This window comes from Chrysochloris asiatica, unplaced genomic scaffold (assembly GCF_000296735.1).
Source record: "Chrysochloris asiatica unplaced genomic scaffold, ChrAsi1.0 scaffold00078, whole genome shotgun sequence".
NCBI classification, from domain to species: Eukaryota; Metazoa; Chordata; class Mammalia; order Afrosoricida; family Chrysochloridae; genus Chrysochloris; species Chrysochloris asiatica.
The window spans coordinates 4,174,414-4,189,851 of NW_006408596.1; the positions used below are offsets into that span (position 1 = coordinate 4,174,414).

At 38.3% G+C, this 15,438-nt stretch overlaps 1 protein-coding gene across 1 annotated transcript in view; it reads left to right on the plus strand.

The window, feature by feature from the left end:
• IFT81 (intraflagellar transport 81 homolog (Chlamydomonas)) overlaps nt 1–15,438 on the plus strand; it is a 176,567-nt gene that overhangs the window by 55,557 nt on the left and 105,572 nt on the right. The window contains 3 exon segments of the mRNA XM_006878371.1: nt 3,898–4,061; nt 5,295–5,390; nt 7,285–7,431. Of these exon segments, the coding sequence (XP_006878433.1) occupies nt 3,898–4,061; nt 5,295–5,390; nt 7,285–7,431 (407 nt within the window).

The window sequence follows — 15,438 nt, forward strand, 5'->3', positions numbered from 1 at the left end:
GACACTTAACGACAATGATACTTAACAGCATATTAGAATGAATGAAATATGGTATGTTTGATAGATATTTAGGAAACCAGGGCAGTGCTCCCTGGTATTGGCCCATGTCCTAACTAAACATTTCAGCTGTAAACTGAAAAATTAGAAGTTCAGATCCACCCAAAAGTACCTCGGAAAAGGTCCAGACATTCTACTTCTAAAAATCAGCTATAGAGCCCTGTGGAGCACATTTCCACTGTGACACCTAAAGTTGCTGTGAAACAGAATTGGCTGGATGGCAGTTGATTTTTGTTTGGTTTTATTTGTAATGTTTCAGCTCTGTAACAGACTATCCAATAATATTTATAGTGTTAGTATTATTTCATTTTTTAAAATTGGTTTGATAGGCTTTTTTTGCTTTTTGGCTTTCACTTATAACCTAATTAGGAATTGTTTGAGCCAGGAAATACACAATTTGTTTAGTAATAAAATGGTCAAGGTTGTCATGTTCTGGTATCTCTTAGAGTATTGGCGTAAAATATTAGTGTAAATACTATGTTGAAAAGAGATGGTGTTAAATAATAAAGTAAATTGTGCAGTTAAATAGGAATAATTGACCCAAAGCCAATAGTTCATTAATAGAAAATCTCATGAACATCTGCTACATATAACGCACTGTGCTAAATGCTAAGAAAGTGATCACCAGACTGAGAAGTGATGGTCAATTATATGTGATGAGTATGTTGATGGGGCTCAGCACAGGAACCTAGAAAAATAGCAAGAGGAGCAGCACCAAACTGATGCTCAGCCAGAGGGCTTCCTGGATGGGTCACCACAAATGACTTGAGTTCCAGTTGGAAGGTGAAGAAGGAGTTGGGAGGACTTTCTATATCGAGGGTGAAAAACATGATTACAGTGGACTGAGGAGCAAATGGCAGACAGTAGTAGAGATGAAAATATAGGCTTCTTTTGACTACTTGTTTTTGAAAGGAAGACAACAGGGAGTATGCGTATGAAAAAGAGTCAATACTGTGCGTAGATTGAGGGAGAGCTCTGGTGTTTATGTGCTGGAGAAAAGAGACAGACCATGGAGATTTGAAGATTCTGAAGGAAGAGGTTGACAACAATTGTTTGTTCCCATTGTACTCCACGGAATGTTCTGTAGCAGTTACCACAGTCTGTTCATTTTGGTGTATATCTGACTCTACTACTACACTTTGTTGAAGATAGTCACCAAGTCATTGTTGGTCTTTGTGTTTCCAAGCCCAAGCATACTAAATTATACATAGCAGACATTCAGTAAATACTTTGTTGAGGGAACAAGGGAGAACTATATGAAGAGTTTGGATAGGAAGGAGAGCTTAATCCTGGATAGGAAGAAAATCTTCGTTCCTAAAGATAGCAGAGAAAGCAACTAAAAGAAATGCCTGCAAATATTGATAAAATAAGATGACGTGTGTGATATGTATATTTTATGGATGGACAAGGAATTAGGGACGAGAGTTTTAAGGACTTGCTTTGTTGATTGATGTCTGTCTGGGTAGTGGAAACAAAGGCATAGGGTTATGTTCAGCAGCATCAGATAAGGAGACTGAACAGATGTTAAACTGATCCAGGTTACTTGGCTAAATAAGTTCTACCTAACTTTTTTAATGACCAAAAACTGGTGTACAAAAAAGTGTCTTTCTACTTTACTAAATAATACAAACCATTTTAATGTTAGCAATGTAATTTTTGTTTTGGCAGAATGGCAGCCATATGAAATCAGAACAGTTTACTCTAAAACATTCACTGGCATCGATTTCTCCTTATATTTGTACATATTAGTGAGATTTATTACAGAAAAGAAGCCATACATTCAAGTATAGTAGAATCCGTGAAATGTTTCCAGAGAGTTTTTCAATGAAAAAGTTTGCGGGGATCCTAGTAACCTTATGCTGCATTTCACCAGGGTTTCTCAAAACAAAACAAAATGAAATGAAAACACACAAAAAAAATTTAAATGAACAAAAGGTGTAAGTTACATTCTTTTCAGTGAAGAATTTTAGAATTTGATGAAAAGTCTTTTTATGATTTTTTTAGCAGGTTTTATTGTGGTAACATTGGCATACAGTGCATGTATTTAAAGGGTACTTTGGAGTCCTAGTGTGGCGCCATGGGTTAATGCACTATACTGCAAAGTCCGTTTGAACCACAAGGTAGGTGGTTCAAGCTTACCAGCCTCTTCTTGGAAACCCTATACAAGGTTGCTATGGATCGGAACCAACTTGACTACACTTAACAACAACAACATTGATAAGTTGCCATGTGTGTACATTGGGGAACCATCTACAGGACCACAGTGATGACTGTATCCATGGCCCCCAAATATCTCCTTGTGCTCTTTTGTAGTTTTCCCCTCCTGCCTCTCTCTCTCCTCCTTCATCCCCAGGCAACTTCCAATCTGCTTTCTGTGTCTGCGCTTTCCAAAACTGAGACTTTCGTTTTAATAGAGAAAATATTACTTAGGAATTTTAAATATGGAATCCTGGTGTAGCGCTATGGGATAAAGCACTGGATCACAAGATCAGTTTGATCCACAAGGTTGGTGGTTCAAACTTACCAGCCGCTCCTTCGAAACCCTATACAGAGTTGCTATGTAAGAACTGACTTCTTGGCACTTGACAACAACAACAAGAGCATTTTAGACTTTGGATCCCTGCATTTCTCATTACGTGTGAAGAACTTGAAGATGGAAAAGCTGGTGATCTAATAGCAGAAGAAGCCAGGAAGTTTAACTATAATCAGAAGCCACATAGGAATGACTGCCTGATTGCTATGTCATTCACGATGCACCCCGGAAAAAATGGGGCAGTTGTAGAGATGAATGGAAAACTTGTAAATTTGTCAGCATTAAAATTTTACATAGTTAATATGTGGTTAGCATAAAATAAAAAACTCAAATTTACAGCTTTGGGACAGGTGTATTATGCAATTTATATACTTGGACTTATTAAACTGAAAACCCAGCATTTTAAAAGGTCAAATCAGAATTTGTAAATGTGTTACTGGAAGATCTGAAATAAACTTTTTAAAGCTCTCTAGGTTGGGAATTGACAACAAAACCTTTACTCACCGAAAAATCTGTATTTGGCCTTTGCCAAAATAAGAAAACTATCAAATCTTTATTAAAAACATATAATTTAAGTTGCCACTTAACTGAATGCTAATACTTCACAAAATCAAAAACAACTGAAGCAAGGAAAGCTTTAATCATGTGAGAATGTAGATGATGTTTCTTCTTTAGGTTTTGTAGCTAGGGATGTCTTCAGTGATTTGAATCTGACAAGTTATAATGTATTAGCATGTGAAGTATTAAACAGAAATAACAAATTACATCAGAAATATTAGAAAAAGAATAAGCATTACTTTCTTCCATGAGAGTGCCTGGGCTAGATTTCATTTAAATGTTGTCATTAAGTTCATAGATTTCTTAAATAATCAGAAGGCAAAGTACAAGGACGCTTTAAATAATCTGTGGAATAATGGAATTGAAAGATAATGAAATGGTTCTACCAACTTTTTGAAGCCCTTTTGTATGAGCCAAAAATCTATCTGGCCTGCATTACAAAATGTTATTTTTGAAAATTATTGGATATTAAAGAATTGGGTTGTAATTTTGAAAAATCATATTACTTTTTTCTATGATTATGTTAATATTCTTCCATACAAATTACTACACTTGCTTCCTTAATATCATTCTAATGACCATCAAAAGATTTCATTGGCTTGTCTGTTATTTACTATAAACTAAATATTATGCATTATGTTTTAAACAGATATACCTTACTAGTTGTGTATATTTAGACCAATGTTTTTGTATAGCATTATTACACCCTACTCTGGCGGGCTGAATAATCACTGATTTTATTTTTAAAGGTTTAATGAAGAGACTAGAGGAGGAGATAAAGTTTAATTCATACATGGTAACTGAAAAATTTCCTAAAGAATTAGAGAACAAGAAAAAAGAATTGCATTTTTTACAAAAAGTGGTTTCAGAGCCCGCAATGGGCCATTCCGATCTTCTTGAACTTGAAACTAAGGTAAGTGACAGTCGTCTGCTTTTTATTGTTCCCAGTTTTACATCATCCCCAGTCCTGTGAAAATGATGTGAACTGCTTTCTATAGGGGCCCACTCTTGACTTTAGTTAACTTGTACAAGAGTGACAGCTCTCTTTATGAGGAATTATAGAATATTTTGAATGCTGTTCCTAATCTGTATGAGATGATAAAAGCCTAATCAACTGAGTGTGGAACTAAGCTACTTAGACATGTAGATTGTTGGTGTTAAGCTCTGTCAAATAAGTTCTGATTCAACCCTGTATAGGGGGTTTTTTGTTGTTGTTTTTTTAACTTTTTAGAGAAATTAGATGTCTCATGTGGCCCAAATTTAGTATCATGGAATGAACAAGAGAATCCTAGTCTTTTCAGAAGATAGATTATGCTGAAAGTCACATAATTTTACTATTATTATTTGTCCAGGACTACATGTTATTTGTTCTCGACTGCATGTCCTGGTGTGGCACTGTTGTGGATTAATGAGCTGGACTGCAAAGTTGGTTTGAACCACAGGGTTGGTGGTTCAGGCTCACCAGCCGCTTCTTGGAAACCCTATACAGGGTCACTATGGATCAGAACCTACTCGATGGCACTTAACACTATCGTGTTTGGGGGAGCACGGTGGCTCCATATGAGAAGCACTGGACTGCAAATCACAAGGTCCTAACAGCTGCTCCTCAGGAGGCTTTCTGCTCTCTCAAAGACTTGAAGGTTTGGAAACCCTATAGAGGGTCTCTGTGAGTCAGAACTGACTTCAAAGCACAAAAAACAATATGTGTTTTGGCTTTAGTCAGTTTTGTTCTGTTACATTTTGTAGAAGTTTAGATGAGTAATCAGAATAAATGGCAGAATAAATTGCAGATCATTAGAATTTTTAGATGTGGTCACTGCCCAATCTCAGCTGGGCTCAGGAGCTGCGGATACTAAAAATGTGTCCAGACTTGGCTTTATGACTTTCAGTGACATGAAAGTCACTAACTCGGTGAGGTGGTGATAGCTTTCTATTTCTAGAAAACACCTTTTTGATAGTAATGTATAATTGTTATATCAAATATATCATGTTTCATAAAATGTAAATTGTTTCTAAAAGTAATCATAACAACAGACTCTGCCCACTCATGAGACTCTCCTTGCCGCAGATCAGTGATGGTTGAGAATGTTAGATTCCATGTTTGGCCTGACCAGATGTCACATTTTTGGCTCTCATACTGTTTTAGATAAATGAAATAAACACAGAAATCAATCAGCTGATTGAAAAGAAAATGATGAGAAATGAGCCGATAGAAGGCAAACTCTCACTGTATCGGCAGCAGGTAAGACCATTCCTTAGGCTCACCTGTAATCTCATTGGTGACCATCTCCATGAAAACCATGGCTGTGTGATCTACAGTCTTAAAAGTGAGAAGGAAGTCAAGAATAAATGCTCTTCTGTCGTTGCTAATCTCCCGATTATAGTAAAGAATTTGTGGGAAAGACGCATGTTCAAGTTTGAAATGCAATACACCTGATAATGCTTAGTTTCCTTAGTGACTGCCAACTCTGGTGATACAGCTGTTGGTGTTTATATCTTAGTGTTGAATTTCACTTTTAAGGTGATAGTGTCCCTTTTTATTGACCAGTCATTGCCGACTCATGGCAACCCCAGTTGTATGCCCAGTAGAACCCCTCCTTAGAGTTTTCAAGGTAGGGACCCTTCAGCTGCACATCACCAGGCCTGTTTCAGGAGGCACCCCTGGATGATTTCAAGCCACCAACCATTTGGTTAGTAATTGTGTACTTAACCTTTTGTTCCACACAGGAACAGGTGGTCTAAACCAAAATATTTACCATCCTGGTGTGGCGCTGTAAGATCAGCACTGGACTGTGAACCACAAGGTCAGCAGTTCAAATCTACTAGCTGCTCCTCAAATACCCTATACAAGGTCACTATGACTCAGAACTGACTCATTGGCACTTAAAATAACAACAAGTTAAATGGCAATATAACTTTTTCAGGTTTAAGATCAGGTTGCATATGTTGAGTAATAAAACATTTATTGTTTTATTCACATCTATTAGATTGTGGTCAGTTTGAACCGCAAGGGGTGAGGTTCAAACTCACCAGCTACTTCTCAGAAACCCTATACAGGGTCACTATGAATTGAAATGAACTCAATGGCATTTAACAACAACAACAAATTAGATTGTGAGGGTTTGTATGTTGTTGTTTTGTATTTGTAAACAAAAGATTTAGATGGAAGCCATGCTTATCTGAAAGCCCAGTCAAGAAGAGTTTGTTGTTAAATGACATTAAGTCAGTTCCGACTCATAGCAGCCTTGTATAGGGTTTCCGAGGAGCAGCTGGTGAGTTTGAACTGACAACCTGGAGGTTCAAACCAACCTTGCAGTCCAGTGTTTATTCTATAGTACCACACCAGCAAAGAATGTACTATATAACCTCAGAAAATACTTACCTACAGCACAGCATTATTCAAGGACACTGGAATTGTCTTTAAATCTTTTATGAGGGGTAATGTCAAATCATTTACAGAGGTAGAGAGGTTGACACAGAAAACCCCTTTGAATCCCTGAACTGCAGAAATCGTGGCTCTTCTTCTTGGTTTATTAGACTTCTATCCCCACCTGAATTTTTTTGTGTGTGAACATTTGTTGTGGAAAAAGAAACCCTCTCTTACTGGGATCATTTGGAAGCAGCTCTAATTCAGCTATAAATATTTCAGAATATTTCTGAAAGATAAAGACTTTTTAACAACTTAGCAATAATGGCATACCACATCCTGAACCATTTCATAAGAATTCCTCAATGTCAGCAAATGTCTGTTTAGTCAGTGTCCAGATTTCTTTGAATGTCTCAGTGTTTTTTCATGATTTGGGGAGGATTGTTTCCCCTTATTTTTACATTTGATTGGTTTGGATCAGGATCCACATAGGATTGATACATTGTATTTGGTTGATATGATTAAGTTTCTTTTAGTCTATAAATTCCCCTTCTCACTTACTTACTTATGTAATATTTGTTGAAGAAACCAGATCACTTATCCTATAGCGTTTACTTTGGTGTCACTTAACATGCTATTTAACTGAACTAAATTGTCAATGTCAGGGCGACGTCTTCTGACCACTACTTACGCGTGTAGATAACTTCACAAGAAGAATAGAAAGATGATTGTATGTGTTCTTTTGCTTTCATGTTTAATGATCAATTAGGCATCCATCATTTCTCGTAAAAAAGAAGCAAAAGCTGAGGAACTTCAGGAGACAAAAGAGAAGTTAGCCAGTCTAGAGAGAGAGGTGTCTGTGAAGAGCAGTCAGACCCGGGAGTTCGGCGGTGCAGAAGTCCTGAAGGGAGATGAGGTAAGTTGAAGTATCTCGTAAAACCAGGGTATGCTTAGCATCTCTGTTGGAACACATTAGTGGGGCTTGACTTGCCCGGTTTGGATATTACTGTAATCCAGGGCTATTGAGTCAGTTCCAACTCACAGCCACTCTTCCTAGGGTTTCTGAGGCTGTAAAGCCTCATCTTTTTCCCATGGAGTGGCTGGTGAGTTTGAACTGCTGGCCTTTCTGTTAGCAGTGCAGTGCTTATCCTAAGGAACCACCAGGGCCACTAGTGGGAAGTTAATCTAATTTTATAAGGCTTATTTATTGAAAACTGAAAAATAAAATATCTTTTTGGAAAAATACTGATACTATAGACATAAAATGGCAGAGATATTAGTGATTTTATGAGATCAGTTGTAGTCTTTCACTTTTTCATTAAGTGAGTTTATATTGAGCTTATTTGTAATCAGTATTTTATAAAAGGGAAACAAAATTAATGGAAAATGGATACTGTTAAAATGTATATTTGTTGATAAATGTATTTCCATAAGGGGCTAAGACAATGCCATCATTAAGTTGCTCTGTCCGTAAAGTATATTTGGCCGTTGGGCCTGCTGCTGTGAAAATACCCTCATCAGATGCCTTCTAGCTAAAAGAGATTCAATGATACCTTGCCCTGCTGTATACTTTAAAATTTTTAACAGTGCTTTGGCATCTGTTATTTCATTTTCCTTCTGTTATAGTCTGTATCTTGCTAAGACACATAATATTGTCATTTATAGATGGCTAAACTGAAGCACAATATAATATAATTAAATCCCTTTTCATAAAGTTGGATCAAGAAGCGTGAAAGAATGAAGCCAAATGGCTTTTCCTTAGCTCAGGGCTTTTGGTTTTGGAACCCAGATGAGATCTTATTACCCTTACAGGTTTTTGTTGTTTCTTTCTTTCTCTTTGTAAATGATATATTAGCCATGTTACTGTTGTTTTTAAGTACTGGTGAATCAGATCCACTTCATAGTGACCCTGTAGAGTGTTTCCGAGGAGCGGCTGCTTAGTTTGAACCGCTGACCTTGCTGTTCAGTGCATTATCCTGTAGCACCGTACTCGGACGCCATGTTAGCCACCGTTGTTTTTGTTAAGTGCTGTCAAGTAAGCTCTGCCTCATAGTGAGGATCCTGTCTAGGGTTTCTGAGGAGCCAGCGGATGGGTGTGAACTGCCGACCTTGTAATTCTTAATCTGGTGCTGATCCTACGGCAGCACACTAGGAGTCCTAGACCTCAGAAAAAACCTCGGTGCTTTGGAAAGCTACTCATATCCAAATTGCATTTTTGGCTTTGAAACAGTTATTGAATTCATACTGTTACAAATTGGCACTGAACCTTCACTGTGTCAAACTCAAATGAATGTGTTCCTCTGCACCACTTCTCCCTGTGGGGCTTCTGATTGTAGCCTCCCAGTAAGCCTTTTCTCTGGCTGGGGAAGGAGATTTAGGAAGTCAACATTGCATGGACATAATTTCCTTTGACTTTTTGCATCCACTTCCACATTGCCTTAAGACATGGAAACATTTAAAATGATTCCTGGAAGCTAACAGTTTGTGCTTCATGACTGCCTTGCTGTTGTTGTATGTGTGTGTGTGTGTGTGGGGGGGAATTAGATAAATTATGCAACAGTTTCACGTTATAAAAGGCCTTGTTACCTGGTAGCATTTTGTCTTCAGAAAATGCTGCTCAGTCAGCTGGCAATACTAATTAATTGGTCAGGCCTCAGCTGACACACACGGTGCTTGTCAGTATTCGTGAGCTCTTTCCTATCTACAAATGTGAGGGAAAAGAGCCTCAAGCCTAGGTATTAGCTTGTATTTTTGAGAGGTTGTGGTGAATAGGAGAACCACTGGATGACAAAGTAAAGCATACTTCCTTTTGCAAAGGTAAAAAAATAATTTTATTTAAAATTTTAAGTTGATCTTATCATTCCAATGTCTGGTCATAAACTAGAACAAATCAAGTAACTCATTTGTTCAAAAGAACAGAAGGTATTGGGGAACATTAAGCTGAATTGTACAAAGAGCAGATCTTGGTAGACCCAATTCATTTTCTACTTTGATGATGTGACAGGCATAAGGACAAAAGAGAGGCAGTTTGTTATTCTTGAAATTGTGTGATATAACTGGACTTCACTGGACTGTCTGATGCCGTATCACGTGGTTGTCACCCCAAAATCATGTTCTGTGCCACCCATCTGTTTAACACAGCTGGTGAGAGGGTACTGAGAAGTAGTAACATGGTGTGTACAAAGAATGCTGTGCCGGGAGTCATGAGGAGGAGGCTGACAAAGGGCTTAACCTGTGTTGGGTACCTTATATACACAAGGCTCTGTTGTAGATGTTTTCCCATGTATATGCTCCCCTACTTCCTACCATCCATCCCCCTTGGGCTGTTACTGTCCTTCAGTGCTGCAATTGAATGAAGCTCAGAAAGATTGTAGATCCACACTCCTAAGAAGCGACAGCACTGCGATCTGAGCCTCTCTTGCCTATTCCTATTCACCTTACCTCTTTAATGACCCACAGGACACATGTTGCATTTTCAGTCTCTCTGAAAGGTGTCTTAAGAAGCTGCTATCCCAGTTTTAGCACATGCTGCTTCCTGGCAGGGACCTGTGTAACTGTGTATCTGGAGAAACAGCCGCCACTCCACTAATCCTACCACTAGAGTCTGCTTGGGATGCATATGTCCCATGTAATTGTGTTAAAATCCATTTTTGTTTTTTGTTTTGAAATGCCATTGAGTCAGTTCCGACCCATAGCGACCCTGTATAGAGTTTCCGAGGAGCAGCTGGTGAGCTTGAACTGCCGACCTTGCAGTTCAAACGGCATTGCAGTCTGGCGCATTAACCCACAGCGTCCCAAAAATCCATAGTACCTCATAAACAGTTTTCTTGGTTTCAGCATGCCTTCCATTACTGAAAACTCTTGATCCCAACAGAAACATTCAAAGCAGAAAATAATTCAGTCATGGAAGGGTTAAACAAATCACTCAACCCTTAGGTTTTTCCAGCTTTAAAAAGGGAATGAGTGTTTCTCATTGTTGAACATTCCAAGACTCAGTCAGCATTTAGCATCTTGCGTCATCCCAGAGTCATTAATTATCCCGGTGGGCAATGTGCTCCTGGTGTGTGAGTGGAGAAGAGTGGAATGGTCAAGAGGTCAGGCTCTGGAACTCATGTTTTGAGTGCAAATGCTGCCTTCAGCAGTTACCAGCTTAGTGACCTAACCTCCTCGTCCTTGTGAAATGTAAATGTCGCTAGTACCCACCTTCTAGAATCAGCAGGATTAGATGATGTGCTTGGGAGAGGCACCAGGTATATAGCAAGTGTGTCAGCTCTTGGTTTTTTTCTTATTTTTACCATCCACGTTAATGAAAAATTTGAAGGCTAGAAAAATTGTGTACAGCTTAAATATTTGATATTAGTTTTTCCCAAACTAGAAGCAATTCAGTAGAAAGAAATATGAAATCATATTATGTTGAGGGATCAATAAGAATTTTAATTGCTGTTATCACTGAGAGAAGTCACCAAAAACGTGTCTTGGAACTTTGCCCTTGATATTAACTTCATATCAGTAGTTTAGATTAATAATAATTAATGTGCATTATGCAATTACAATGTGCCAGACCCCATACTAGACTTAATTATATTATTATCTCATTTATTTTACTGACCAACTCTGTGAGACAGGTACGATTAGTACCCAGCTTTTACAATGAGAGCACTGAGGGGTATGTGGCACAACTTTGCCCAATGTCACTTCACTAGGAAGTCGCTGTCCCAGCATTTGAAATGAAGCGGTCTGCTTCCAGACCCTCAGTAATTTTCACGTGGCAAAAAACTTGTATAAATGATCAACCTGAGACAGATGATGGAATTGTAATTCTGAAGAATCTTAGTAGGTAAGAATATTGTGATGAAATAAACAAAATGTCACTAATGGGGTTATAAATATAATGTGAAGTTCTAGTCCTGTCTGTCAGCTCAATACACCATCCTTTAGCATTGCACTTTCAAAAAAGAAATAAATGTTATACTGCACTAATAAAAGTATAATATCCTGTTTGTGGCTAAGTAGTGCCTGGAGTATTATTTTAACATTTTCGGCTACTTGGTTTGAGAGGGAGATATTCAAGTCAGAGTCCAGATGAGGGTGACCAAGATGGACAAAAAATGTGAAAACTTTCATAGAAAAAATTAGTTATGTGCTAACAGAGTAGAAGATGGAGGAAAGATCTAATAGAATTGTTTTTCAAGGTGTAAAAGGTGGTCTGCAGAACAGAGTTAACAGCAGGCCTAAGGCTGCTCTCCACAGGAAGCTGACTCACCAGACTGGTCCTTGTCTGGTATCTGGGAACCTGGATTTCTGAAAGGTTCCTGCTATTCCCTAATCAGAATGGCTCGCTGTGCCTGAACTGTCTGAATCACATGGTTTGTGTTGAGCATCTGCTTTCCTTCTGGGATTTTTTAGACAGAATGTGTACTTTATGTCTTGAAACTCTGTTATTAGAACATGAATAAATGCTCAAAATTGTTAAATCCTCTTGGTTAATTGACACCGTTATCAATAAGAAAAGGCTTTTTTTAAAAAGAAACTTTTTATTGTGAATCAAGTGAAGGTTTACAGACAAGATCATCAGTTTTACATTAAAAAATCATACACTTTATATCTATCATCTCAGTGATTGCAATCCCCTCCCTGCAATAACAGTTATCCCACTTTCTCCCTGTGATTCGTTTCCATTCCACCCACCTTCTCATCCCTTCTCAACTTTATCCTTAAGAAAATGTTGCCCTTTTGATTTCGAATGAATGGCCGTTCCATGGTGTTATTGTCTCCGCTATATACCTCTCTGCTGCGTATCTGAGAATTTGGCTGTTGAGTCGGAAACCCTATACCGGGTTGCTATGAGTCAGAACCAACTCAATGGCCCTTACAGTTATATATGTATGTATAACTGACTCGATGGCACTAAACAACAATTTAACAGCAAATATTTGCTGTTGATAAGTGCCGCCAAGTGGATGCCGACCCGTAGCAACCCTGTACAGGGTTTCCGAGGAGCAGCTGGTGAGCTTGAACACTGACCTTGCAGTTCAAACAGCTTTGCAGTCTGGCAAATTAACCTACAGCGCCACACCAGGACTTCATATATAGATATATCTCCTACTCTTCCTTCCTTACCATTTAGCATATGTCTCAGTCTGTGTATCTATGCACAGAACACTGTTGTTCCAAGGTTGTATATATATCATTTTTTTTTACCTCTATCCCCTTTAACCCATCTTACCTCCCTGTGTCTTCATCTAGCTTCACCATTCTTCTACTACTCTCCCTTTTCTTGTACACAACATATGTGTTCCCACTAGCCAGTGAATTACTCTCCCTTCCCTCTCACGCCTGGTAACCATCAAAGAATATTTCTTTTAGTATGGAAACCTCATCTTAAGTTTTCACAATAATGGGTTCATACAGTTTTGTCCCAATCTAGAAGTAGTTCTCGCAGACCCGAAAGCAGCTGGGGGATTAGGGTACTTCTGTCCCAGAGGGGAGCTGATGATAAGAGGTCACTTTAGTCCAGGGCTGACCAGAACTGGCTCTGCAGGACTGGAATAGACCATGCTTGATTTCTGATGTTGGGGTTGGTGCTGATAGCTCTCATACACTTTGATATGATTTGGACAACCCTGAGCTTCTCTGGGAACATAGGTGGATGAGGTCTAGCTACACCTTTGGTCACCAGGGTAATGTAGGGTACAAGAAAAAAAAAAATTGCCTCTTTCTGTCCACTCATAAGTGGTGTATGAATACACTACCTACTGCCCTCTTGGCCACACTATGACTACCATTTTTTTTTCTTCCCCAAACATCTGTTTAGCTGCTTCTCCTAGTGAGAGATAGTCTAGGGCTGGAAGATTTGGAACAGGGCCCACACTAACAGGGTCTCTGTGGACAGATCCCTACTCATTCAGTGGGGCCCACAGCCATGGTACTCACCTCCATACAGCTCATAGGGCTGCAAGAGTGGTGTTTCCCTGAAGGTATATGCTGGTGGGGTATATGCTGACCTTGCCTTTGGTTATCTCTGGCGTGTGGGGAAGAAGAAGAAAAAAAGTGTACCTTTGTGTCTGTGAGCTACAGGTGTATTTGTGCAATGCCGATATGCTTTCTTGTCTCTGAAGTCACTCAGTAGAGCTTAAGATGGCTGCGCCTGTCTGCTCACCAGTGCAGTTTGCCAAACTCTTTTTTTTTTTTTTAATTAACTTCATCAGCTCAGCTCTCCTCTCCTAGTAAGCATTCAGTCCACTTCTCTATCCCTTCATCTGAAGCTCGCGGTTCCAGGACTATCATCTGCATCTCTTTTCATTTGTATTTCTGTATCTTTGTTGCAGAGGATCCATACAGCCTTTCTGCCTAGACTGCCATCTTGCTGCCTCCCAAAAAGACCTTCTTTATCCCTTGTAACATCCCTTTGCTTCAACATCTACTTTGATATTAATATACCACTCTAGCTGTCTTTTGACTAGTGTTGTTAGCATGTTTATCTTTTTCATTCTTTCACTTTTAGCTATTTGTGTCTTTAAATTAGACTTTTGTGATTAACAAATAGTTGAGTTTGTCATTTTTATATACAGTTTATTGGTTTCCTTTTTTGTTGTTGTTCCTTCAGCCCATGTTTACCTCTTGGATTTACTTTCTGTATTGATGATGTACTCCTCATAGTAATTCTTGAAAAAGAAATGGAGTTCATGGGTACTAAAGTTTAATTTTTAATGTGATGCTGATGATACTGTTCAGTGATTTCCACATTATGTTGGGTCATCTCTCTTTGGAATGTGCAAAAATATAGATTTATTCCAATTGGGTAGCCAGGTAGCTGTCTTCCAAATTTCTTGGCATAAATGAGTAAGCACCGCCAGTGCTATATCAGTTTGTTGAAATATTTCCATTTGTATTCCATCAATTCCTGGAGCCTTGTTTTTCACCAGTGATTTCAATGCAGCTTGAACTTTTTCCTTCATTATCATCAATTCTTGATCATATGCCACCTTTTAAAATTGTTTAACATTGACTATGTCTTTTTGGTACACTCTGTGTATTCCTTTCATCTTTTTTTTTTTCTTTTTTTTTTAATGCTTTCTGCATCATTCAATATTTTGCCCGTAGACTCCTTCAGTATTGCAACTAGAGACTTAATTTTCTTCTGTTCTTTCATATTAAGAAATACTGAATGTGTTCTTACCTTTTGGTTTTCTAACTCCAGTCTGTACACATTTCATTATAATACTTTGTCTTCTCCAGCTACCCTTTGAAATTTTGTATTCAGGTCTTTTACTTCCTCATTTCTTTCATTAGTTTTATCTTCTCTATGATCAAGAGCAAGTTTCAGAGTCTCTTCTGGCATACATTTTGGTCTTTTTTTCTTTCTTATGATAATTCAAAAATGGTTGCAACAGTACATCTATAGGAAACTGCCAGAAATTCAAACCAGATTCAGAAGAGAACGTAGAACTAGGAATATCATTGCTGATGCCAGATAGATCTTGTCTGAAAGCATAGAATATCAGAAAGATGTTTAATTGTGCTTTATTGTTTATGCAAAGGCTTATGGCTGTGTGGATCATGATAAACTATGCATAACATTATGAAGATGGATATTCCAGAATGCTTAATTGTGCTCACAAGGAACCATTGAGGATCCCCTTGTTAAAACACCCATGGTTGTTAGAACTCAACAAGGGGATACTCAATGGTTTAAAATTAGGAATGCGCCAGGGCTGTATTCTTTCAGCATTACTAATTCAATCTGTGTGCTAAGCAAATAATCCAAGAAGCTGAAATATATGAAGAAAAATGTGGCATCTAGATTGGAGGAAGACTCGTTAATGACCTGTAATATGCAGATGTTAAACCTGGCTTGATTGAAGCTAAGAAGACTTAAAGTATTTATTAATGAAGATTAAAGATCACAGCCTTCAGTATGGAT